The sequence below is a fragment of the Amblyomma maculatum genome, unplaced genomic scaffold (genome assembly GCF_055883805.1).
Source record: "Amblyomma maculatum isolate TAMU_Amacu unplaced genomic scaffold, ASM5588380v1 scaffold_13, whole genome shotgun sequence".
In the NCBI taxonomy this organism is placed as follows: domain Eukaryota; kingdom Metazoa; phylum Arthropoda; class Arachnida; order Ixodida; family Ixodidae; genus Amblyomma; species Amblyomma maculatum.
In genome coordinates, this window is record NW_028146738.1 from 22,312,063 (window position 1) to 22,337,228 (window position 25,166).

Consider the following 25,166-nt stretch of genomic DNA (forward strand, 5'->3'; position numbering starts at 1 on the left):
AAAGCAGTTACACACTACAGGAGCTGCAGTACCGAGCTCCACGTAAAGAATTTTCGCGGGAGACGCAGCAGCAAGCTGGAGGAGCACGAGCCGTTTTCCGAGTATCCCCTTAAGGGCGGTACCGGAAGCGGCCGCGTGGCGGCGGCACTGTACGTGAAAGTTGCGAATATTTTATTAAACCACTAGCACCACCACCTTTCCGGCTGAAGCTCACACTAGGAGGCTAGAACCACGCTACTCGCATTGCAGAGCGGCGCCATCACATGCACTTTTTGGCAGCAAAGTGGAGCAAGTGTGCGAAAAATAAATCATGAGGCAGAGGTGCAATAGCATTTTTTTTTCTTCAGAACACGCGTTACGTAAAGTTTTGCGACCGATAGAATAAAAGAGCAGAAACCAGCCCTCGAAAAAAAGAACTGAACAAATCCCACGAGCACGAAAGAAATCAGCCTTCATAGCATCTGCCCGTTTCACATAAAGGTTATTAAAGATTGCCTGAGAGGGGCGCATACGAAACGGGGAAAAAAAAAAAAAAAAAAAAAACTGGTTTAGAGGGCAGTGGTGAATTTTGAGAGGGGTATCTTGACTGTTGTCTCCTTCGGTGCCATTTTTGCGTTTTACATCTTTACACTTTATATATTGTAAATTTCATTAGTAATCATTAGCTGTTTTGTTTTCTTGTTGGTTCTTTAGGTTTGTGTTCTGGAACATTTCGTTTTATATATTTTTGAGTTTACTCGGCGGGCTTCTCATTTACCGCAGGCTTTTGTTGTTTTTGTCCTCAACACTCTCATCATGCTTCTATTGCCCGGCCACGGTGGCTCAGTGGTTCGGCGTTCCACTACCAAGGGCGCAGAATCATGGACCCTTTGCAAAACTCTGGAAGTCAGCTTCTCTGCTTTGCAAAAACCCCTCACCATGGCGGCCAAACCTGTTTTGGGGGCAGAAATTAGGTGCAGTGCAGGAGACGTCTATTGTGGCAATAATGACCACGTCCATTTCCTGCACCCCTCTTGTTGTCGCGATTATGGGACTAAGAACCCCTCCGTTTGCAAGTGCCATTCATGACGCCTCCCCCGCGTCTACCTCCTCTAGGCTCTCAATAGTGAAGGAATTCTGCTCAACAGGTTTGTGCATGACATCAGGCTGGACATAGAAGTGTTCTGCGCTGCACCCAGCTTCTGTCCTCAGAACAGGTTTGACCGCCATGGTGAAGGGGTTTTTGCTCTGCAGAGAAGCTGACTTCTAGGTCTCTGCAACCCACCTATTGGTTGCAGCGGCCGCTTTCCGACAGAGGCGAAAAGCAAGACGCCCGAGTACTGTACAATGTCAGTGCACGTTAAACAACCCTAGGTGGTTGAAATTTCCGGAGCCCTCCACTACGGCGTCCCTCATAGCCTGAGTCGGTTTGAGAGGGCTAAACTCTTAATCCAGGCGTCTCGAGCACGTATCGCTATGCGGGCTGCACTAAGAAAATTTTATCCATTGCGGGCCAGGAGCCAGAAAGTAGCAGCATAAAAAATTGTAAAAAACAAAAAACAAAATCAATAGTTAAAACAATAACAATAAAAAAAAAACTGAAATCAGCCAAAGCGTCTAGTTCTCAGACCACACTCTCCCATTCTCAGTAAAAGGTGTGCGTGAACGATTCTGGCACGTGCTTTCAGAACAGGGGCTAACATTTTTGGAGCTGGTGGGCCGCGTGTTTGAGATCCCTGCTTTAACCGAACCAAAAACTGCTTGTGTCGTTTCGTACAACAAACGGTTTGATCCGCGTTTCCGGCTTCTGCTGCGTGCAGCAGTTTATATTTTTCATCTGCGATCATAGATTTCAGTCTTGCTAGACGCAAATTAACTATATAGGAATCTGGGCTCTGTTTACACGTGTGCATGCTTTTGAACAAAAGGAGGGTCGTGCTGAGGGGTGGCTTCGCTTGTATCGCACCTGGCTTACAAGCGTTCTGAATAATTTTGATTTTCGCATTGTGGTATTTCTTCGCGGCTTTATGTAGTAAGTTAAAATTCTCCACTCCATGCAAGGAGCCTTTATGTCGGAAGTTCTTCACTCCGCCTCTTTTCCCACTGAAGGCTAAGCAGAAGGCTTGCACGTGGCCAATAGATAGTCGGCCGAAGAGTTCAGAAGAAGACATGCGTTTCTCAGAACACGGGTAAAAGAGAGACCGGTGGGCGAAGAGAAGGTTCAGTGGTGAAGGACATTCAAGTGACCACTCGTCTACTGTTTGGCTGTAGACTCAGGGGTACGCCAGCGACAGGCAGCCATTGTACTAAAATTGGCGGAAGGCTTGACTTCCTTTCTTTTTTTCCTTCAAATTCTTCATACCCATCCTTTATATTTCCTTCGCGCACGTTGAGAGTTTTACGGCCGGCACCCTTCTCTCTTTCCGCCCTTTTGTTACTCTACCCCATGTGCTGCAGCATAGCCATGACCTTTTTTGACCTGAAACATGGAATGTTGCCCTCTGGACCCGTAAGAATGAAAACAGGGTGCTTTGCGGTGTAAGCGGCACAAGTCTATCCGTAAATAGGATCTACGTACCCGCTCATACTCACGTACGCCAGAACGAAGGACGCGCAAGTGGCAAGAATGGTGGTGGCCAAAATGCGGTGCCTCACTCTTTCCTCAAGTTCACTGAGCGAATGGGGATGCAAGGCGCATTCGATGTTCGTTTTCGTGTTGAATATCGGAGACACACTGTAGAAAAGCCTGTGTTTTACGAACTTTCTGGAGAGCAAGGAAAAAGCGTTAAAAGAATGGTATTTTTCCGTGATGAACCCTATCGCTGGTTTATTTCGCCGGCCTGCAACTTTCTAACTACACTCGTATCGTAGCTGATGTGGTTTAAACCTCAGTAACTATTTATTTCGAACAGCGCAAAATCACGCACGATCCTCTTTACTTTGGGCGAAGGAAGGATTTCTGTCTCCATTTTGCAGAGAACTGCAGCTGAGGATTGAAAGCCTTTCCACGGAATAAGCGTCGCCACTTTCTCGAGCCAAAATTGCTCAATGAATCACGGTACTAAACTTCGCCTTCAGGACTCAGCAACCTCGCCACCATGGCTCAGTGGTTAGGGCACCGATCCCGGCCTTGGCTTTTCGAGGAGGGCGAAACTCATAGCATCCGTCTACTGTACAGTGTGGGAGCACATTAAAGAACCCTGGATGGCCGAAATTGTTCTGGAGCCCTCCCCTAGCCCTGTGCCTCGACTCGATAGTGTTTACATGCCTCCTGAAGCGGGGTCGAGTCCAGCCAATCCACCCCCTGCGGCGGAGTTGACTCGACCCAACCCAACAGCGTTTACATCAACCATGTAACCGGTTTCAACTCGATAACTCAATTCATTCCGCTGCTGTCGGGTCCATGTAAACACCGCTACTATTGCGTCCCGCATAGACTGAGCCGCTTTGGGACGTTGAACACTGAAACCATGGAATCAAAATAGGCGACCTAAGTAACGTCCAGCATGCCGCAGTTTTCAGTGGACAGCGCTAAGGCGGCGTGCGTTTCAGGCCTTGCACAGTGCAGTCTTCGTTATATAGTCACGAAACCAGCAAACCCGCATTCGCGCAAGCGTACCTGTAAACATCGAAGACTGCAAAAAAAATATAGAAGTAAAAGAGTAAAATTTTGTAAATTGGTTTAGATGAAAGAGTGCTTCTGCTGTGATTGGAGTGCACGCGAAGCTTCTTGTGGCCATGGTATATTATCTTGGAGCCAAATTCACGATGTTGCGCAACTTGCCGTTTTGTGGCCATGTGGGACATTAATTTCTTGCATGGAGAGCGAGCGCTGACCGTTTGGAGACGCTCTCCAGTTTTCGCTCGAAGTCTGATGAGTATAAGTATAGTTCGCTGCATGTTGATACCAGTACAGAATGGTCCAGGGCCGCCATCAGCGCGCACTGCGTTAAGAGCTGACGTCAAACAGTCAATGGCATTCAGAAAAGTTGAATTTTCTTTTAGAGCCGATTCCACGTAGCCCTGCGGCGCCGTCACCGCTCGTCTTCAAGAGAGGGCAGCACTGCGGCGGCGCGCTGCCACGCGTAAAGAAAGCGCGACCACGGGAAGCTAGAGTTGATTCGCGGTGTCTCGCGGGCGGGAGGTTTTGAAACACTCAGCGGTCTTCGAAGCTATTGCTGCGAGAATAGTTGTTTTGAAGCAACTATTTTTACAGGGCAAGAAGAGTAAACGAGTTCCTTGCTTGCGAGCAGCAAGTAAGCTGCTTGTCTGGAATGTTTACACGGCGTTAAATGACTACTGTGCCGGTGGCACGAGTATTGAAAATGTGTTAAAATATTTTAGTGTAACCCTGTAAAAAGCAGCCGGTCCGGCATTTGCCACTCCGGTGTATCAGATTACCTAAGCATGTGCGAATGAGCGGCTGTTTGATCATCCGCGCCGCATTCGTGAACCCACCAAAAGCGAACGTGGAGAAAGTGACTACGGAAGCGTGTCCGTGGCAGCGCGCGAGCGCGCGTCGAGTGGTCGCGCAGCGAGGCGGAGACAGACGCCGCACCTCTGGCCGCACCATCTCGTTAGCGTTTTCACGGGCCCGTGCGGGGCGAGGGAGAGCGGCCGTCGCGCGGTCACGCTGCTCCGGAATGTTTACCCTTTTGGCGCGCCTCCTCGCCCCCAGCGCGGACAAAGGCGCCCTCTCCAGCCCAGCACTATACCAGCACCAACACGTGTTGTTGTTTATTTTGCCGAGGCGGGCGCGCGAAGCAGGCGCCGGAATTTCGGCAGCAGCGGCGCGCAGATCGCCTGCAGCCCGATTCCGAGGCTCCCTACCGGTGCCCCCGCGTCTCCATTGGCTGTGGCTGGCGGTGCTCGCAGCACACGTGCTCTCTGATTTGTCCCAGCCACAAGTAGCGCGAGCGAAGCGGACCGGCGATGTCGCGTTGCTGTGGTGGTGGCGACGAGCGCTGCCGTTGAAGGCGGGCCAGCTTCGCGTGTAGCGCGGCCGTGTCTGTGTGCGCGTGCGGTGCAGTGGCGTGTGTGCGGGCACGATGCCGCATGGCAGCGGCGGAGACGACTTGGCCTCCTCGGACGAAATCAAAGTGTTCAAAGATGAAGGCGAAGAAGAGAAGCGATCATCGGAGAACTTGACGGACCTGAAGTCCAGCTTGGTAACTGAAGGCGAGGAGGTAAGTGCCGCCGTCGCCGCTGCCAGGACCTCAGCTTGCCTCGCCGCGTCGTGCCACGCTGACTTTGGAGTATCTCGGCTGCAGCAAGACGCGTCGACCGCGAGGGGTTTGACGCCGACCTCGGGTTTGTGCCGGTTTTTGCAGGAGAAGATAGTGGGCCTACCGGGGCAAGCGACCGCCGGCTACGCTTCACCAAAACCCACGCGACCGGACGCCTTCGGATCTCTATTCGGTGAGTGGTGATGGATGTCCTGACGGCTTCATTAACTTTCCACTAATCGCCGAGATCGATCGAATGGGCAGAATTAATGCCGCAGCCGATGCCTGACATTATTCGGGCTGGCTTGGTCTGGCCTCGCTGTCATCGCCCTCTCATTTCATGCGCTTCCACGGCGCATTACGTGAGAAAGCGATGGCACCTGTAGTACCTGTGTACAATACGCATGTGTGTTTGTTGTGCTAAGTTACCGCGCCATGAATTTTTCTTGTATGAATCCTGCGTAGCGGTGCTTTATTGCGTTCGTACTGGAGGATTGTTAATTCGTAGTGTTAGGTAAGCTCTCTGCACTCTGGTGAATTAACTCTGCCTCATTAGTTGTGGAGTGCGGTGTTCCCTCGTACTGAGCGTTCTCCGTATTGCGTTTCCCGCACTTCTAGCTCGAAGTTTCCGTTGCCATTTTGTGCAGATCAGTTGTACTATTTTAGTTGGATCAAATATTATGGTCACTCCCTTCGAGTCGGGGTCGTCTCTTTCGTGCAAAATATTCTTGTTTGCTTATCGCTACAGGCGTTAAGAAAATACCTCTGGTCTGCCAGTGTAAGGTGCCCATTCGGGAGCATATGTCATGTCGGAGAAGCTGCCAGCAGTGTTGTGCTTTCGCTGCCCTACGGTAGATGTTTCTGCGCAAGATGTCTATTGTCCTGCACAAGAATGCTGAATTGGGCGAGTTGGTGCGTTTGCATTTTGGGAAACGTAGCGCTACGTTTCCTAAAATGTCTATTGTCTTGCCCAGTAGCGCGGATGGTTCAAATTGTAACGCCTTTCTTTGTGGCCAGGTTCATAGGTGTTCATGTATTAACTGTTGTGCAAAGTGTGTGAATGAGTTCCGTCCATTATTTTGCTCTCTTGGGTTTTAGCCTCTGTGCTACTGTTTCCCTTGCCATTGCCGCTTAGCGCGTATCTCTCGCTCTCTTATACTTTCGATTGTAAAACTTGATAAGAGCGGCTGTAAGCGTGGCGTTTGGTCCTAGTTGAACCGCTGACAAAAGGCAGGGCGGGCTATACAGATAAGATAAGCCGGGTGCGTGATACGCGAACTACCGAGGGCCCTGACGGAACGGTCGCCGGTGGAACCCAAAGTGGGGGGTGCGGCCCTGTCTTGAGCGGGCGCCCGGAGGGACAGCGGAGAACGCGGGAGGGGGGAAGGCCCTCTGTCGGAATGCGGTTTCTTCTCCTGCGGCTGGTGCTAGTGACGTGTTCTGCTTTCTCGTCCCTCTGTTCTGCTGAGAAACGGCGGGTGCTTCCGAGGATATCTTTGGTTTGCCTTTACATTCATTGTCGACTGAAAAGAGGGGACCACGCCACGGATCCTTCTTGTCTTCGCTTGACACGATGGCGGGGCGCAGCCGGGAGCTTTGTCTGGTGACCAGCGCTAGAGTTTCAGGATCTTCCACGCCGTAATGTAAGAACGGCCATGGAGCGAGTCGGTTGCTGGTTGGGATAAAAGCCAAGAGCGACGTCTAAAACGATTCAAGGAACAGGCCTGGCACTTATACGAACTGTGCTCCTTAGGTCAAGTAGCGACAAGCTGCGGCTCGATTGTTCGGGCCTGTTCGTTTCACTTCGCGCAAGGCGCGCTATTGTGGCCGCTGCGGGATGTAATCCATTGTCTCAAGTGTGGCGGCACCTAGCATTCTGAAGATCCGTTGCTGTTGCCCTCTCCGGGGCACTGACGCAGTTGGTCATGACAGGTTCGCGCCACCTTATTATCAGGAGTGTGCTCTGTCAAACTTCTTTTCGCATTCAGGCACTTTTTGTAAGCCAGATAACCATTAGCCTCGATACATCTCCAGGTTGGTTTCGTACGCTGCTAACCACGCTGTAAAAGCGCAGTTTTATTCCTGCCAGCAATTTTCTTCAGCCACTGCTTTCGTATTTGCCGGCGCCGTGCGTTGTGAACGGCGAAACTGTGGAACGTTTTCGTCTGATACACGTTCACAGTTTTGTAGTGTATTACGTCCCGAAGCAGTTGATGCTGTGAATCACGCCGTTGTCGATGCCTCCAGGTTATACTGACTTCCTGGTGGTTCTTCGACGTCCACTGCCACCACACACTACTGGGGAGTGCAACGCGGCAGGGTCTCTCGGCTTGGTAGTCTACTGCCATAACTACTGACCGTTCATGGTTCGTCGTTAAACAGGCGGCCGCAGCTAATGATGTGCTGTAGTACTTTCGAGCACCTGGAGGCTGCGCGAAGAGGCAGATAACAAAACGAGTCAAGAGTGAGGCGTCTACAGGAATTGGCAAGCCCGTTAGAAGCGCGTACCTACCGTAATGCACGTGCAGTGACAGTGTCATTTAAGAAGCGTCTCCGAAGTGCTGTGTAAGCACCAGCTAGCCTGATCTGTCATACTTGGGGACAAAATGCGTTTTTTTTTCTTTTTTTTTTTTTTCTGGCTACACCGCAATTGTCATTGTAGGTTCATTTTGCTGCCGCGAAGTGATCGTGAGAGCTAGCTCCAGTGGGCGCAAATCGGGACCACTAGCATATATGCTAATAGTACAGGAGTTTTGCTATGGCAGCCAGTGCAATTTTTCTTCGTTCTTGTATTTGTTTACGAGGGCATACAAATCGCGATTATACACGAGAAACTAACGCTGCGCGATGCTTTCCAAGCAGTAAACGCGCGCTCTGAAGTGGTGCTCAGTCATTGTCTTCCTCCTCTGCCTGCGATCGCATTGCAGCATGCGACTGTCGGCGAGATTCATCGGCGTTGACATGAACAAGACGGGCTGGCACGTCTTTGAAGCAGCACTTCGCAACTAGCCGCGCTGCTCTCGTTGGCGTATTGGTCACGTTATCTTTTCCAACTTTATAAAATTATTTTAGCCCCCTGACTTGCGGCCCGAGCGGTGCATGTCTGGCTGCACATGACAAACGAGGTGCCATCTGCGTGAGCTGCCGTCCTTACAAAATGTGCGAGCGCTTGTGGAAGCTATGGGTATTAGTGGTCATTCCCTTTATAGCGGGCGGGCGTCTTGGTTCCGCAGTCGGAAAAGTAGGCGTAAAAAAAGGGGCGGGAAAGGAAAGCATGAGATCCCCAGCGCACCTGCGCGCGTAATATTCAGGCAGGCGTAGCCCACCAGCTTGGTCGGCCGTCGCTTGATCGTAGACACATCCCCAGACCGCGGTATTTGTGGAGCAACTTCGGTTTTCGGCCATGGTAGGGGAAGGGCTAAACCGAGCGCCTGTGGCAAGGAGGCGGTGTGCGGGAACAGCTTTACACCCAGGAGTGCCAGGTCATCAACGCCTTTATCAGATTTGCCCCCCAGAGCCGCTTGGACGTCGGGAGAAAAGTCTGGTACACAAGTGTGCGCCGATGCCGTTGTCGCATAGTTGCTGATCCACGGTACCCTTCATGTGTCGGCGGTATATAGCATGCGTAGATATGCCTTGCACCCGCTTCGGCCAGTCGGTGTATTCCACACTGGGACGCGCCTCCGCGGTCCATCCAGTGCAGAGTTTGCACCTATCGGGGTATCAAAGAGGCCATATTTGCTTTCGATGCGGTAGATTCGGTACACTCAATTTGATAAAAAAAAAAAAAAAAAAGAAAGCGTTCTCGAGGCGTAAATTGAGAGTCCATCGGCTTCCAGGCGGCGTCTTGTCGTTTACACCACATTCTTGCATGGCCTTGCGCACCAGCGGTATTGCAAGATTTTTCATGGGCGTCACAAGGTGGATTATAATGCACGTTTCACGATCCCGGCCGTGGCGTAGTTCGTTCGGCTGGGTATCCGGGGGATGGAGGTTCGATTCCCGATGGAGACCGAATTTTAAGTTGTACTTGACGTTAGTTTCGGGTGATGACGTCATTTGAATGATAGCTATAGTGTGACCGGACGAACAAACACCGACAGTATGAGCCATTAAAGGTCTGCCGCCTGCGCTATAGTAATGCGATGGGCTCTTGTAGATTTTTATGATGCGGGTAGGCGCTGTGGCAAGGAGCTGCGTAAGATGTTGACGAGTTCTTTTGTTTTCTGCGGAACCCGTACGATTGAACAGGGCAGTTTCGTTTTGAGTTTAGACTTTTCATTTTCCCGCCCTGCTGGTGCAGTGTTGGGGTGCTCGATTGAATCCCTGCCGCGGTGGCCGCTTTTCGATGGAGGCGAAAAGCAAAGCGTCCGTGCGATGTAAGTGCACTTTAAAGAATCCCAGGGGGTCAAAATTTCCGGAGCCCTCCACTGCGGCGTCTCCCTTAGCCCAGCTGAATCGCTTTATTTAGGACGTTAAACCCCATAAACCAAACCAACCTCCTCTTTTTGTTTTCGCGACGTGGACAAGACGGCAGGATTTAAATTAGCTATAGGAGGTATTCACGTGACGTCATCCGCTAGGGGCGCTAGCGGCCAGCGCAGAATTCGCCATACGCGTGGTCGTGCATGGGTCGTGTGTGTGGCCGCCGCACCCAGCCGCAGTATTCAACTCGTTCTTATCCGTGGGGTAAGCCTTTCGCGCCTTTACAGAATTTCTGCGTGCGCCAGCGAAAACCATGCGAGCGAGTGGATACACCCGTGGACTTCGTGGAACAAGAAAAACGACTGTCTGGACAAAATGTTTGACTTCGTGAAAACACCGGCTCGTACGACCGCGGTAACTTCGTCGAGGTGTGTCGTGTACTACAAGACCACTGCTTCGCGTTGAATTCCCTGACATCGGTGCCTGTGAAGTACGGTCTGAAGTTTTGCGACAGGTGAAGAAATTAAAACGTACTAAGCCACGAATGTGTTTTAATTTTTGGCAAGAAAGCGAGGCCAAGAGCCACATGTGCGTGAGGGTGTCGATGACCGGCGTGTCGTTTTTAGAGGTGAGCACATTGCGACGTGTCTGTCCTCCTCAAACTTGCAAGTAACAAGTTACAACTTTATCAAGCGTTATCGCTGTACATCGCGTTGTTGCGAACCTAGGTTCCATGGGTTACGTGCATTTCGAGCAGAGCTACGTAGCCGATACTACATTTGTAAAACATGCTCTCTGGGATCCTGCGAGGACATGACAGTACTTTTTTTTTTCTCGACCTTCTGTCACCCAAATTAAGCAACTGCATTGATTCGCTTTACTGCTGGAACAGCGCCTGTGGAAGCTTCGGTAGTTTGCCGACTACCGCCACTAAAAGTGTATGTTTCGCTGCCATGCCAGCTTTGGAATTGGAGAATTTAATGCGCTCGCTGTCTTTTCACGATGTGTTCTGCCTCAGTGGCAGCCAACGACGGGTTTAACGAGCTGCAAGTCGTTTTTCGCTAAATGGGTAACCGGCCACTTTTGCTGTCGAGCTGTTGCACGGGTGCTGCCTGGTGCAACACTGAACGGCGTGTTATGTCCCGGAGCATCAAAATATCGCTGCAAACTCCGTGCCCATAAAGGGCTCAACAAAGAAAAGTTTATGTGGACGTATTTACCAGCTTGATAAAACTTTGCGGATCACTTCCAATATACGGCGGGCACCTGACAGCGAACCTGAAACAGCGCGAGCCGACGCGCGCCGATGCCACCGGCGACCTCCGACATGGCGGACGAGGCGGGACGATGCTTGCGCCTTCTGGTAGTACGACCTCAGTGAATACCTCCTATACGCGCCAAAGTTGAGCATTCCATTCCGTACTGCTAGTTGGGCTGCGGATTTCGGGCAGCTGCAAGTGATTCGGCGTTTTCGGGCTGTCGTTTTCGAGAGGATCGATTCACTTGTGGTTACCTTTGATGGCGTGCTAGGCGGCGCTTCACCCACATGGCGCGGATTCGGGCCAGCTGAGGGCACAACCTCCCGACAGGCGCATGAACAGCTACATAACGACATGTCCATTTTCCCCTCCTCTTGACGTGCTTGCAGAATGCAGCCGGCACAGCCTCGAAGTCGCGGAAGCGTTTTGATTTATTACAATCCGCCTTTTTCGCAAAATGTGGCGCCCTCTGGGAATGGTTGAAGATTCGTCTGCTACTGGTTGAAAACTGCCTTGGCGCCAGCTAAATGACGGTGTGTGTTCTTGACACGCCATCTATCGCATACACCTGTCACTACACATGGCTTCCGAGATCAGCTGCGCCGATCGCGGAGGCCAAGACTGGGGTTGGTGGTTTGTTTTCAACCAGGGGAGAGGCGCGCAGAGCGGCCTTGTGAAAAAGGCGGATTGTAATTAGAACGGCGCCGGTGATTTTCAGCTCGACGCTTAATTTTTAAATAAAGCGCACTGTAATGGTCGTCTCTACTACCTAAGCAAGGTGACAAGCTCTTAAGTATCTGCATTAAGCGGTAGGACATACCGGGGGGCCAGATTTTAAGTGATCTGAAAAACTCAAGTCCAGGTTTTGGCCACTGCATTATCAATAAGCGTGTATGGAATAATGAACACGCAGCGTTTACTCGTCAGTTGCAGCTACGACTGCGTCATTGATAATTATTGAATGCCCGTTGCGGTTTCCTTTACGTTCTCATGCCGCGCTCTGTTGAGTCTGGGTGTATGCAGCGTCACCAGCTCTTGTCTTTGGTTGTAGCCACTGTTATAGTACCACTGTCGCGTAGCGGAAGAGCGAAAGGAAACAGCACCTCTTGGAAAGGAAACGAGTGCTAATAACCACCCTTCTGTTTTGTGTGTGAACTACCAGGCCAGCAGGTCTAATAACGACATCGAGTGCCCAAATCACCTGACTATAGTAGTGATCCGCGTTGCGTCAGCTGCTACTAATAGTTTACTCGGCTGCAAGCGTCGCTGACGCCGTTGCGTCTGAGGCCTCCAGCGGCGTTTGGCGTCGATGAGTAGGGAGGATTGATTGTCTGTCTGCCCGAGCAGCTTAGCACGGTAGCTCGCCGTCTTCTTTTGCCAGTTTGCAGACACACTTAGTGGTCGGGCTGCATTTTAACTCGGCGTAGGCGTGCCGGATTAGTCTGGTGCATGCTGCTCACGTGCAGAGCTAGGGCTCACCTCATCACTGCGCATCTGGCAACCTTTTCAACACCAGCGGTCCTTACCCGTTTGAATGCTTCGTTGGTTTTCCTTGTAGGGTGCTGTGAAAGACGCCACAGTGGAGGGCTCCGAATAGTCTCGACCACTTGGATGTTCTTTGGCGTGCACTGAACAGCCGGGTTAGTTTGAATGGGGGACAGAGGTTGGAGACCGCTGATATTGCGTGTTTGGAAAATTTCGTCAGGTTTAACTCGGCGTTGTCCAAGCGATGTTTTCTTCGTTCACGTCACTGTGGCATGCACTCACTGACAGACATGTTGGGCAATAACTCACGAATTGCCTTGTGTGTTCGTGCCTCCGGAGAATCCCAGTGTGCGCGGGGTGGTGATGTTTGTCATGTTTTTGAATAAATAGTTTGAAGGCAGCGTCCCACACTATCATTCGCCATATAATTCGTCGAAGTGGAGCTCGTACGTATCCACACCAGTAATACATGCTTGATTTGACTGCGAATAAGTTTTTTTAAAGAAAGGTCACTGTGACAGCTACAGGCAGACGTTATTCCCTCTGTATCGGGGCGATAGCGAGTGGTCTTTTCCCCGAGTTCGCGCCCATGCCGTGTACGGCATCCGGGGGTTATTTCAGGTTCGGTCAACCGAATTTGTGACGTCGCAAACATGGCCGTACGTTTATGCCTGTTTCCAGTTTGTCGAGAGATAAGTTGAACGCTTGCGTCCGATGACCGTGGTAGTTGCTTTTTCATAGATTTAATGCTGGTATGAAATTTTTGCAGCCTTGTGACGGTCATCGCGGAAAGACTCCCCTCTTACCGTGCAGCGAAGTCAGCTTTCAGTTTTGGCTGTTTTACTGCATTCTGTTATTTTATTCTAGCAGAAGAATAGATCCTCTGACTGTATATGACTAAGGAGTTATATGAATCCACTGTAACTCCAAATGCTCAATTAAAAAGAAAAAGTAATACCGCCGGAGTTGGCTTTTATATATACGGCTTATCCCATATTCCGCGATATATTTTCCTTCGCTTTGTGCTATTTTACGGCTCGTCATTCTTCCGAAGGGGAACCGAGCGAGAAGCTTTCTCTCCCTGAATCGGAATAGCGTTCACTTTTCTCCCCACAGGGGTGTAACTTCCAGAGAGGATCGGTGGCACCTTTTCGGGCGAACAGCCCCGAGGCTTCGGACAGCTGTCGCGAGCTTCCGAGCTGATCGCTACCGGCGCGCTTGCGTCGTGGCCTCTTGCCGCCACTCCTGGCCTGCCGGCGGAGAGGGCAACGTGTTGGCGACATGGCTGCCCAGCATTCTAAATGATGGGGCGCCACGGCGGTTATCACTCATCCGAATCATCGCGCCGCCCAACCCTGCCGTTACTTGCGCTGGATGCGCTCCGGGGCAGGCCCGGCCGCTGAGCAAAGTTCACCGGGCGACCCCCCCTCGCCTCCTCACCCGCGGCGGGGCTCGTTGAGGGTCGTCTTTCGAGATCGGACAAGGTAGTGATTAAGCCGGTCATCCCGTGACTGACGATGAGAATTCGCTCGAGCCCCTAATTGTGGATGCTAATGGCCAGTGTCCCCCAAGTGGCCAATTTTACGGCAGTGAGTGTGTGTGCCAACACACTGCGTATAGGCTGTCGCCTGGACTCCGCCCTCCTGTCTGCTGTTTTATTTGTCCTTCGTGCCATCAACTCGGTAAATTTGGACGGCCAGCGGCGTCGGGACATTCCCCATGGACCCAGGCTGTCGTCGCGCTGATTCCGGAGCGCTCGGGGTCCTCCGACAGCGAAGTGCTGCTCCCCCAAACTGACACCGCGTTGTCTCGCACCCGTGTTTGTCAAGTTCCACCCTCTTGGTCATCGTCAGCCGCCATGTTCCGTGCTAGCGTGGGCGCTCTTGGATGTCTGCGCGTTCCATGCGATCGTCTCTAAGGGCGCCCCACGGGGGACGACTTCAGAATGTGCTGCCAGGAGACGGTGAACAAGGCTGGGCGGAGCCTGCCCGCGGGAGCCCCGTTCGTCTAATGAGATTGCCGCCCTGTCAGGTTCGTTGCCCCTGTCAGGCGCGTTCGTGGCAGCCGCAACCTGGGGCATGTTTCGCCTCAAAACGAGCCTGTCACTCTGGAGCAGCGTCGTGACCCGGTGCCCCGCGCGTTGTGCGCTAATCGGCCCCTCTCGCGGAAGTGGCGTCCGAAAGGCATGCGCCACGTCCCTCTGCCGAGGATGCTCGCATCGCGCCCGAGTTACGTATCAGTTCCCAATGCCTGTCGCTGGCCGTTCTTCTGCCCAGGCGCGTCTCGACGGCTCATTTCTGGTTCTGTCGCGCAGGGCTTTGCGTGGTGTGACCGGCTGGGTGCCCCAACACGTGTTCAGGTATTAGCACGAGCGTATGTATGCAGTGCACCCGAGAACGGTAGTGTCAGCTGTTAACTGGTGCTGTTACTGGCGAAAAGGTACTGCCGCAAGTGGACAGTATACTGACGGAATTTAATACAGACCGCGCCTTGGCGTTCGAGGGCAGTCGTGCGGCGGAAACCAGCCGCATACCGTTCGCGACCGCTTCACAACGCAAAGTGCCAAGGCTCACTTTTTTTTTCGTTCGAGCAGCGCTCGACAGCGGGGGGTGAAACCCGAATCGGCCTGAGTGGGACAGCGCGCCGCGTTCAGGACGCGTTCGTGAAGGGGAAGGCGCTGTGTGGCGGCCCTTTCCGCCGCATGTGGAATGCGCACTCATTAAGCCCTCCGGGGCCCACAATGACCACGCTGATTAGCCGCAGCTGCTGCGACACCGGCTCGGCGCGCCCCGGTCAACCGAAAGAACGATAGCCGAGACGAAACGCTTTTCGTGAGTGTCGGATATGTAGAGAGGCTCCCGGGCACTGAGAGACAGCGACGCCAGGAAGGTTCTCGATACGCCGCATAAAAACCTTCTCTTGCGTGTTTAAGGATTTCTCTACTCTGACGGATTTTGGGGGGGATAAGTTTGTTTCTCTCGTGGCTGCAACAACGGTACAGTCGCACCTTAAGCGGGTTCAGGAAAGATGGGTTGCGACCCCTCGAACATGGCTGGTAGCACGCCGTCACGTTCGAGCACGGCGTTTGAGCACACGCAAAGAAAGTCGTGAATGACGAAGGGTTGAAGGGCGCGGTGATAGCTGCCGCAGTGGGGCCGCCTCTCTTTCGATTGCGGAGTATCGGCCCACGCTGCTGAGCGCCCATTTCAGTGACCTCTTCAAGTGCGAGCTCGTATCAGGCTGCGTGTGACAGCGCCGGAGACTGTCTCCTTGTTTGTCCTTTCTTGCAGCTGATACGGAAACGCCGGCCCGTTGCGAGTGGGGCAGGCGTCGCTCATTAGTTGGGGCAGCTTGTTTCTGCCGCTGCGCGGAACACTTCTTTTGCGCGTTGGCAAGCGAATGTCGAACTGTGGCTACCCAGCTCTTCCGTGGTTTTTCTCTGGTCGCAGTCTTGTAATCTGAGCTCGCCGATGTCATGATTTCAACTGCGATTTGCTTTTGTTATCCCGCGATTCGTGGCTCAGAAAGGGTTTTCAAACCTAGACGTTTAACCTGCTGCTGCATACCGCGCCCTTTCTAGATCCGGGATGCTGCTGTCCGGCATGCAAAAGCAATTTTTCTTTTTGTTCGTGGTTTGTAAACCTTTGTTTATAGGCGGCTTTTCAATATATTGGCAGGAGTTCACTTGCTTAGGTTCCTTGTCCCGCAGTTGAGCTTTACATATCTACTTTAATGTTTTGAGATAATTTACAGCGTGGTACTGCTCCGCCAGATCAGCTTGTCCTGTCCCATATATACGGCTATGTCCTCTCCGTGCGGGAAAACGCTCAGACATCAGTCTGTCGCATATGTAGGCACTGTGTTGGTGAGCGCTGCGGTTTCAGTTCGCAGAGAGCAGTAGTTAAGCGAGTTGTTGCGACAAATTGTTGATGCAGCCGCGGTGTACGATAACTTAGGTGATAGTGCGAATTGATGCCGAGGTTACGTTCGCGTTTCCGTTTTTGGTAGAGCTATTTTCGGCTGGAGATGTCTTCCCTTTTGGTATTTTCTGATCACGAATGAAATTCGAGCACTTCTACCGAGTGGCAGCGAGTTCTGCTAGCCAAGCGCGTGAAAATTCAAGCAGGGCGCTGAGTCGGGCTTGTTGGCGTTTGTTGACGGAAACAACTCAATTGCGCGCTAACAAACACGTGTCTGTGTTCTCTCCCGTCTGTTAGCAAAGTTCACTTGTTTCCGTTGCGCGAAAATGTTTCCAGTATTTTCGGCAGGCGTATTCGTAGCAGCCTAGGCCGCGCCGCTAAAGCTGCCACGGGTGTAGGTAAAAAAGTCCCCGGAAGATACGTCCCCGGAAGAAACGGCCCCTGAAGAAGCGGCAACTACGAAAAAACGTCCCCAAGGCAAAAACCGGCCCTAAAAATGATTTCTTCCGATACCCACATGAAAAAAAAAAAAATATGCCAGCATTTCTTAGCTTTGAGTTAAATGCAATCATCATTTGGAACCTGCGTCCTCCGGGCGCCCGAAATGTTTACAAGAACTGCGTAAAAGCATGGTGAAAGAGCCATCTGGCTTTTTATACATTGCGAGGTTCCGAGCTCCGCAGCTCGTTAAGCAATCATATGTCTAATAAGCTTGATAATACTGCCCACTGAGAAAGGTGCAAGCTGATCGGCGTATGGTAGTCTCGGGGAAGCGCCCAAAAAAGGCGTCACTAGAATTACTTTTCAGTCCTTTTAGCGATGAGGTTCAACCGTTCTTCTGATGATCGCATACAATTGTGATAAGGGTGTAAGCAGGACGAGGCTTAACTGGTCGTACGTCATGGCCATACTAAAGCATTGCTCCAAGTTTCTCTGGTAAAGCCGGTGGTCAGCTCGCCTTTTCCCGCAAACAAAGCGAAGACGAGGCTATGTCACTGTATTACCGCTGCCATTATTTTTTTTTTTCTTCTTATGAATGCCCGCATCAGTTCGATGTTCGTGGCAAATTCCAATCCGACAGGTGAAACTGTTGTAATAAAGTTAACATGCATCATTCATCACTGCAGCTCGCCACGGGGAAACGTAGTCTACGTCCTATAGCCCAAGACTTCAGTCTCCTTTTGGGGACATTTTTTCCTACTTCGCAAATAGGGACATTTTTTCCGGGGACATTTTTACCGGATCCCAGCTGCCACGCGTGGCAGCTGGAACCAGTTGGTCGTGTCGAGCTCAGCGAGGGAGCTTGGGTAATCTGTAGCTTGGAGATTAGAGCATGTTGGTTTGAGAGTGGATCAACCACCTCAACTTCCGGGCCGCGGGGCTGTTAAGCTCAGGTACTGTCAGGCATTGGCAGGCGGGAGTGTCTGATAACGAGAGCGGCGATAAAGGAGAGCGACCGCTCTCTCTCTTCCTTTAGTTCGGCGCGAACGCGACAGTGCAGTTTGCGATAAGCCCGCGAGCTTTCGCGGTAATGTCTGCGTATTTTTACTTTTTTTTTTTTTTTTTTTTTTTTTTCAGCGAGAGCACAGAAGGCTCCGCGCATTCGACAGATCTCGTTCTTTCTGTGGAGTATCTGCTGGATATCGCGAGTTTTTGATCATGGGGACGTTATCAGTTAAGTAACTCGTGGAACAGCGGTGCGCGAAGGCGCTGATGAGTGCTGCCCGTCAAGGGCGAATGATGCAGCTTTCGTTATGGGTATCATCATCATCAGCCTGATTATACCCACTGCAGGGCGAAGGCCTCTCCCATATTTCTCCACTTAACCCGGTTCTGTGCTAGCTACATCCACTTGACCCCTGCGAACTTCTTAATCTCATCCGCCCACTTAACTTTCTGCCGCCCCCTGCTACGCTTTCCTTCCCTTGGAATCCAGTTTGTTACCCTCAGCGACCATCGGTTATCCTCTCTTCGCACTACATGTCCTGCCCATGTCCATTTCTTCTTAATTTCTACTAGAATGTCGGTAACTTGAGTTATTTCTCTGACCCACTCTGCACGCTTTCTATCTCTTAATGTTACCCCTACCATTTTTCGTTCCATAGCCCTCTGGGTTGTCCTCAACTTAAGTAGAACTCTCTTGGTTAGCCTCCACGTTTCAGCCCCATAGGTGAGTACAGGCAAGATGCAACTGTTGTATACTTTCCTCTTGAGCGATACCGGTAAGCTGCTAGTCATAATCTGCGAGTGCTTGCCAAATGCGCTCCATCCCAATCGTATTCTTCTCGTTATTTCCTTTTCATGGTCCGGATCTGCGGTTACTACCTGTAAGACATGATCGCCTACTACGTCCAGTACTTCGCTACCTAATGTAAACTGCTGTTCCTTCTCGAGGCTGTTGAACATTAACTTAGTCTTCTGCATATTGATTTTCAAGCCTACTTTTCTACTTTTCCTGTCTAGGTCATCAATCATTATTTGCAGTTCATCCCCCGAGTTGCTTAGCAAGGCAATGCCATCAGCAAATCGCAGATTACTGAGGTATTCTGCATCTACCCTTATCCCTAACTACTCAGATTCCAAGTCTCTGAATATCTCCCCTAAGCAAGGGTATTCTGCATCTACCCTTATCCCTAACTACTCAGATTCCAAGTCTCTGAATATCTCCCCTAAGCAAGCTGTGAATATTACTGGGGAGATCGTGTCTCCTTGCCTAACACCTTTCTTTATGGGAATTTTGTTACTTTCTTTATGCAGAACTATGGGTATGTGCCCCTCTATCCGCCTGTCCTCCTGAAGATAGAAACACGCTGTTCTAAAACTGACTTATATGACGTTAAAGTCTGAATGTAAGCAGATGCAGTGTAGAGCCATGTATTGAGTCGATGTGGTGCCATTTGAGGCACATCACGGGGCGAATCAGGTGCGTGAGTGAAAGCGATTCGAGGAGCACGACAAATACGTCGACGCCGGCAGCATCTGCTTGCCTTTTCGGGACTTGTAGCTCACGAGAGGAGTGTCCACTCTTGAGTGCCCTTGGCGGCCTCGGCAGTACGCGGGGTGCAGGCGTCGTGCTGAGGGGAGAGGCGGGCTGTAATCGGATACGTGTGTCCGAGCAGGCGAATCCGGATGTGCGGTGACCCCTGCTCAGTATTAAGAGCCGACCGGCGAGTGCTCATCGCAGCCTTTCTGGAGGGAAGTGGCAGCAAACACCCAAGTTTTGCCCTCCCCGCCGCGCTACTCGGCGGCTTGTTTGTTTGGCTTGGCTCGTGTAAACGCGCGCCAGGCGGCGCCGCCAGGCTCTCGGGCGTGTGAGGTGCAACGCTGCTTTGTTCTTGCCTACATAGTTAGTATTATTAATACAGTTGTTGCCGAAGGCTGCTGTCTATCCTGCCGGGAGGAAGATACCGGAATGCCGCGACTTGGTTTCTTCCGACGGCAAGCGAAGCGCCACGTATTGCGATGCGAGTGAATTTCCGGGTTCCTCCAACTCCTCGGATAATTTGAACAGCGTTGGTTTCCACGGTACGCTCCGAGGGCCCTTTAGTCTCTTTGAAAGGAGTGACGCTGTAAAACCCATGTTTGCAAATCGCGGTGGTTTTAAACGCGTGCTCACAAGTATAGTGTTGCTACGCGGTATTGTCGAGCTACCAGATCATTGCTAATGGGTGGACGCCAAAAGCGGTCCAACAAGAGTGCTGGCTTACATCCCATCTGCTTTAGTGTGGCGCCAAGCTATAAGGCAACTTGTTTGCTGTACGCAACAAGGGCTTTTAGAATGTGTCTGCTCACGACTGGCATCCTGGACCCTCGGTCTGGAAGCGCAAGAACGTAGTCTCGGTGCCTTGCTAGCGTAGGTGACTCATGGATGGGGCGTGTATTGACAGTGAAAGTGACAACCTCTAGCCTACTCCTCTATGTGAGCAAGCAGTTGGGGAAGGATGTGATGGGCTGTAATGGGTGAGAGCGAGTATGTAAAAGTTAGAACACAGACTGACTACTGGTGGACCTACAAGCAGGCATGTGACACTGAAGATTGGAACATGATATGTACTGCGGAAAGTCCTACTTCCTGCTTGCTTAGTCGCCAGGACATAGACTTCTACTCCTCAGCATGAGAAAATTCCCACCAAGCGTATTACGTAATCTGCTTCAAGTCGATTGGCGTCCGGGACAGCTGTGGCCAAATCTCCACCGATAAGTTCGCTCGCTGCTACTTCGCCAGCAGTTCTTGCACCGTCGCCTGCTGGCACTCGTCATTGTGGGCCTGTTTACAGGCGTTTTTTAAGGCTACACAAATTTGTTTCTTTGTGTTGGGATCTTTCAGGCAACGTTGACATTTGTCCATTTTCCCGCCTTTAGACTCGGCTTGTGACGTCGAGACGGAAAATAATTATATGGTCGTCGTTAGAGAGGGAATGGCGATTTAGCTAGCTTCAAGGATTGGTTAAAAAAAAAAAAAAGCTTGAAACATTGTCAGCGTAACGGGCCGATACCGTTACTTCATTTTATATGCCCCTTATAGCTTATGACTGCTTCGCAAGTCCGGGATTTTTGGATATCTCTTCATATCGAGGAAACTGGGGGATATTGCAAGAAGCTGCTTTGCACATGCGCAGCTTCCAATGCGTAGCTACAACTTTCTTTTGAAGCTTTTCCCGCGCCCTACTGCAATTTAGGTTGTTATAGAAAACTAATGGGGTGCGTTTTTTGTTTTTGGAAATGCGCAATAAACTACAATCTTGCCGATGGAGCATCTGCGAATATATTGACTGCCGTGACGCAGTTATACAACATGTAACGAAAATTGCGTTCAAGTGCTTGTGGGTGTGGTCTTCAGTGAAGATGAGCTCTTGGTGCGGCACCGTGTCGATACAGGCCTACATCAGCATGTCCTCCGAGACCATGTGAAGTTGTCGCATGACCAGGTTGTAGAGCGCCGCTCTTATGCGCCAGATCATCGGTTGAACCGCGTCTCCATTGTTGCACGCGTAACGGAGCGTGCCACCAGCCAAAGAAAATTTCTCTGGGAAGGACGAGCTTCCCGCTGCTCACTCGTGGCTCTTCTCTCTGGCTGAGAAAACCTGTTTTGCTTAGTAACTGCACCTCGGTGCGTACAAGCCTCTCTCAAAATGATTGCCTCAGTATAATCGCATAGCAGTATAATTTGGCATAGCGGCGCCGAAATTTCGCATTAGGGAGGAATTCTTTTTTTTCTTGCTGTTAGACGTCTCTTTGGAAGGAAAATGAGAGGAATGTGTTAAACGCCTGCATCCAGGAGCTGCTGAGCCTCGTTCCAGAAGGCGCTAAAGTGAATGAAATGATCACGTTTATCGCAGTGCAGTGAACGGACTGGAAATAAGTAGCAACAGCTCGAGCTATGCAAAGTCCTGTTCTGGCTCGCGCGAAGGTTAATCGGCAGTTCCATCGCTTCATATACCACGCGAGCAGGCCCCATTCTCTCGTTCGGCACATCACAGCCTAGCGGAAACATAGCAGCTCACCAACATAGCAGCTCACCTTTTTGGCAATCGACGTTTGTCTGACGGTTCCACATTGATTAATTTTTTAAATGACAGTTTTCGCCGCATACTAATGCTGCCTATAAATACCGAAAATAAACGGTTAGTCTATTAGTCGAAACGAGCATTCGCCGAAAAATGACACTCCCATTCCCCCCCTCCCCCCTCCCTCCCTGAAAACTGCGTTCTTATATCAAAGCAAAGTCCCGCGAATTCTAATATATATATATATATATATATATATATATATATATATATATACTTGCATTCCTAAGACACGATTACACTAGTACAGACACATAATTCGGGTTAGTTTTGAGCGGATGGCTGTATTTTTGACGTTTTCTGAGCGACCGCCGGGTCAGAGGCAGCGCGCTCCCGACTGCGAGCAACTGCGAGCCGGCAGGTGTGACGTCACAACTACCCTCAGCAACGTCATGACCCCGCGATCCCGCCGCCGCCGCTCCCGCACCTGAAGTTGGTTGATCAGCTACACGCAGTGTCGGTTCCCCCGCGTCGCGCCTGTGCACAATGCTGCGAAGTGTGGAATGCTGCATAGGAGGGAGGTCGAGGGGGACGCGTACGAAGGGCGCGTATTCGGACAATTGTTTGCGCGCTGGGACGGAACGTTAAATTGTTTGCAGGAACACGAGCAGGAAAAAAAAAAAAAAAAAAAAAAAAAAAAAAAAAAAAAAAAACTGCGTTTTGTGAGCGCCACGGGGAAAAGGAAAAATGAACAGGTGCGACCGGCTGCGATGGGAGTAGTTGTGACGTGATATCCGGTTTTGTCAGAGCTTTCACAAGAGCCCGCTAGGTGCGGCGATTTGAGATATTAACTAAAATACTTACTTTCCGCTAATTTCTGTTCATAAAGTAGATTGTTTTGGTCACTCCTAATGCGATAGCTGCCATCACTTGCGCGGGCAGGCGATTTTTTTTTCGAGGGAGCTTCACGACACCACTCGCTTTTTAACAGCGACCATTGCAATGACACGCGGTCCTTAAAGTGGAGTCGTATTGATATTCCGCCCAGCGGCTTATTTTAAGTGTTCTGAAACGTGTGAGAGCATTGTTGTCACCACGCAGAAAAAAAACAAAAACAAGAAAACCTCTTGTGGATAGCGACAGGAAGGCTGCTTGAGCGTGACCAGTGTGCTTTGCTGTTGGACACTTCCTGCCCTGTCGTTAGTGTTTCATAGGTGGACGCACGCCATAATATTGCGTTACAGACTCTTGAACGCTGAATCAAGGGCCGTATTTCATAAGATTCTATTTTGCACGTGATTTGGGTGCTGGCGCTAATAGATCAGTGGTCCTGTCAGTAACAGGCTCTGCAAGTAACAACTGTCTCCGTAACAACTGCAGCGTGGTTGTGCGGTTGCAGTGCTATTAAACCGAGTGTAGTACGTCGGACATTCCGGTTGCTACTCGCTGTTTCATGAGCGCGTGCCGTCCTGCTTTTTTCTTCGTCGAAATCCTTTTGCACTGTTTCATCGACCGTTGTATCGGTGGCATGTTGAGGTTCTGGTGATCGCGTGAAGCCCGCAAATAGGTGAAGAACGGTAGATTGTTATGGAGAGTTCTTGCAGTCACGTCTGCAGTATGAGCACAGACTTCATTGCCTTCGATAGAACACTGTAAACAGTCGTAGGATGAATGTTTGTCTGTGCCGATGCCACTAGTGCGTTTCAAGGAAACAAACTATTGATTCTTTGTGCGAAGCATTGCTTCGTACGGTCAAACCTAACCGAGAATGCTGGCATCTGCCGAGCTCTTGCGAAAACAACCAGTCGGAGCGGATTAGAAAGAACGTAAGGTTTTCTCGTCTCGTGGGAAGCGAGCTCGGAACCTTGTAACGATCGCCGCAGCGATAACCCGTCGTTCCCCATCAACTCCCATCTCTGCGCAGAAGCATTCGCACGTGCTATTAGGTTGAGCCTATGGTAAATTCATACGATTTTTTTTTTTTTTCATCCCTGGAAATGACTTGAGCACTGTGCCAGACGTGGTCAGAAAAGCTGCAGCGCGAACACCGCCTCCGTCCAAAGGCGAACGCTTCAAAGCGGCGTTATCTCTCTTCCCGTCATGCCGCAGTCTCACTATCGCCGTAGGAAAGTGCCGAGTGCAAGGTTCCCGATTCGATACTGGGTATGGCGGCCGCATTTTGTCTGAGGCGAGATGCAGAAACATTTTGGGTTTCTTTAGACTTCCTTGATTTGAAGTTCCACAGTTCGTAGAAACTGATGATATGGCTGCAGTTGGAGCTACTACATCCGTTTCTGTCCCCATCTTTGTTGTCGTAGCTGGGACTGAGGAAGCTTGACTGAGCAGGGCGGGCAGGGGCAGTGCTGAGAAGTGGAAAATGGTTGTGGTTTGTGGGGTTTAACGTCCCAAGAAATGAAAAATGTTCCACCTTGCATTCTTCCCCAGCTCTTGGAAATCTCTTCCGAGAAATGCTGCTGTTAATTTCCATGCACAGTCACAGCTGACTTTGCATGAAGGTGCACTCACTATACTTGGTCTCGCAAGATGTTTGTAGCACTGGGAAAGGCAGAGGAGCCCTTGCAATTGTGCTCTTAAGTGCCTCTCGCCTAGAGAATTGTGCTCCTACTGTCACCCCCGCCAATTTGGGGGACGAGAGGCCGGTAGGTGCACAATTGCCTATTGTAGGGCGCGTGGTCCTGATGGGACCAGGGTACTTCTCTGCCTTTTGTAGTGCTGCAGACATCTTGTGAGACGAAGTAGTACCATCCTTTCGCTTGCTGCTAACGTTCGCTTATTTGTCACTGGACGCCGCCGCGAGTCTGTTTTCTCATGCTGTTTTTTTTTTTTTTTTTTTTTTTTGGCCGCCGCAAATAATTTCGGGTGGTTTACGGAGTGGATGAAAATATATTGTATTGATCGGTATATTGTCACCGACACAGTCCAGAGAGATTTAACAATTTATCGGTGAGAAGGACGGCAAGGCGCCTTCCCTGTGTATGGGCAAAATGTAGAGCATTCATATCGGTTGATACCGCTGTGGAGGCATACTTCCACCCAGTGCAGGCAAAGCGAGCCAGCGCTGCTATCGACATTGCACAAAAGCCCCCTCCCTTCATTCCAAAAGAAACGACTCCTTCGAGCATTTCTTCAGGTATACTGTTGATTATCGCGGAACTCTCCGAGCATGAAGGCCAGGTTGCGGAGAGCTTTCATCGTGGTGCGTCTTACGAGGGACTGCGTTGGGGCTCCGTTGAACGTGGATGACGAGGCCTTGCCCCGATAGCGGGAGCCTTACACCGTCGACGCCAATGACGGTCGAAGGCTCAGCGGGACCATGAACCTTGCTCCCGCAGGATGTGGGCTGCG

At 51.0% G+C, this 25,166-nt stretch overlaps 1 protein-coding gene across 3 annotated transcripts in view; it reads left to right on the forward strand.

Annotated features, from left to right (window-relative positions):
- The first annotated feature begins 4,853 nt into the window (after positions 1-4,853).
- The window catches only part of pan (transcription factor pangolin), a 215,918-nt gene continuing 195,605 nt past the window's right edge, over positions 4,854-25,166 (forward strand). For 2 of the 3 annotated variants that reach the window (XM_084585839.1, XM_084585840.1), the window contains exon 1: positions 4,854-5,397. In XM_084585839.1, the coding sequence (XP_084441965.1) occupies positions 5,028-5,397 (370 nt within the window). In that variant the 5' untranslated portion in view covers positions 4,854-5,027. The remainder of the gene's footprint in view (positions 5,398-25,166) is intronic. The other variant, XM_084585841.1, reaches the window with a different exon arrangement.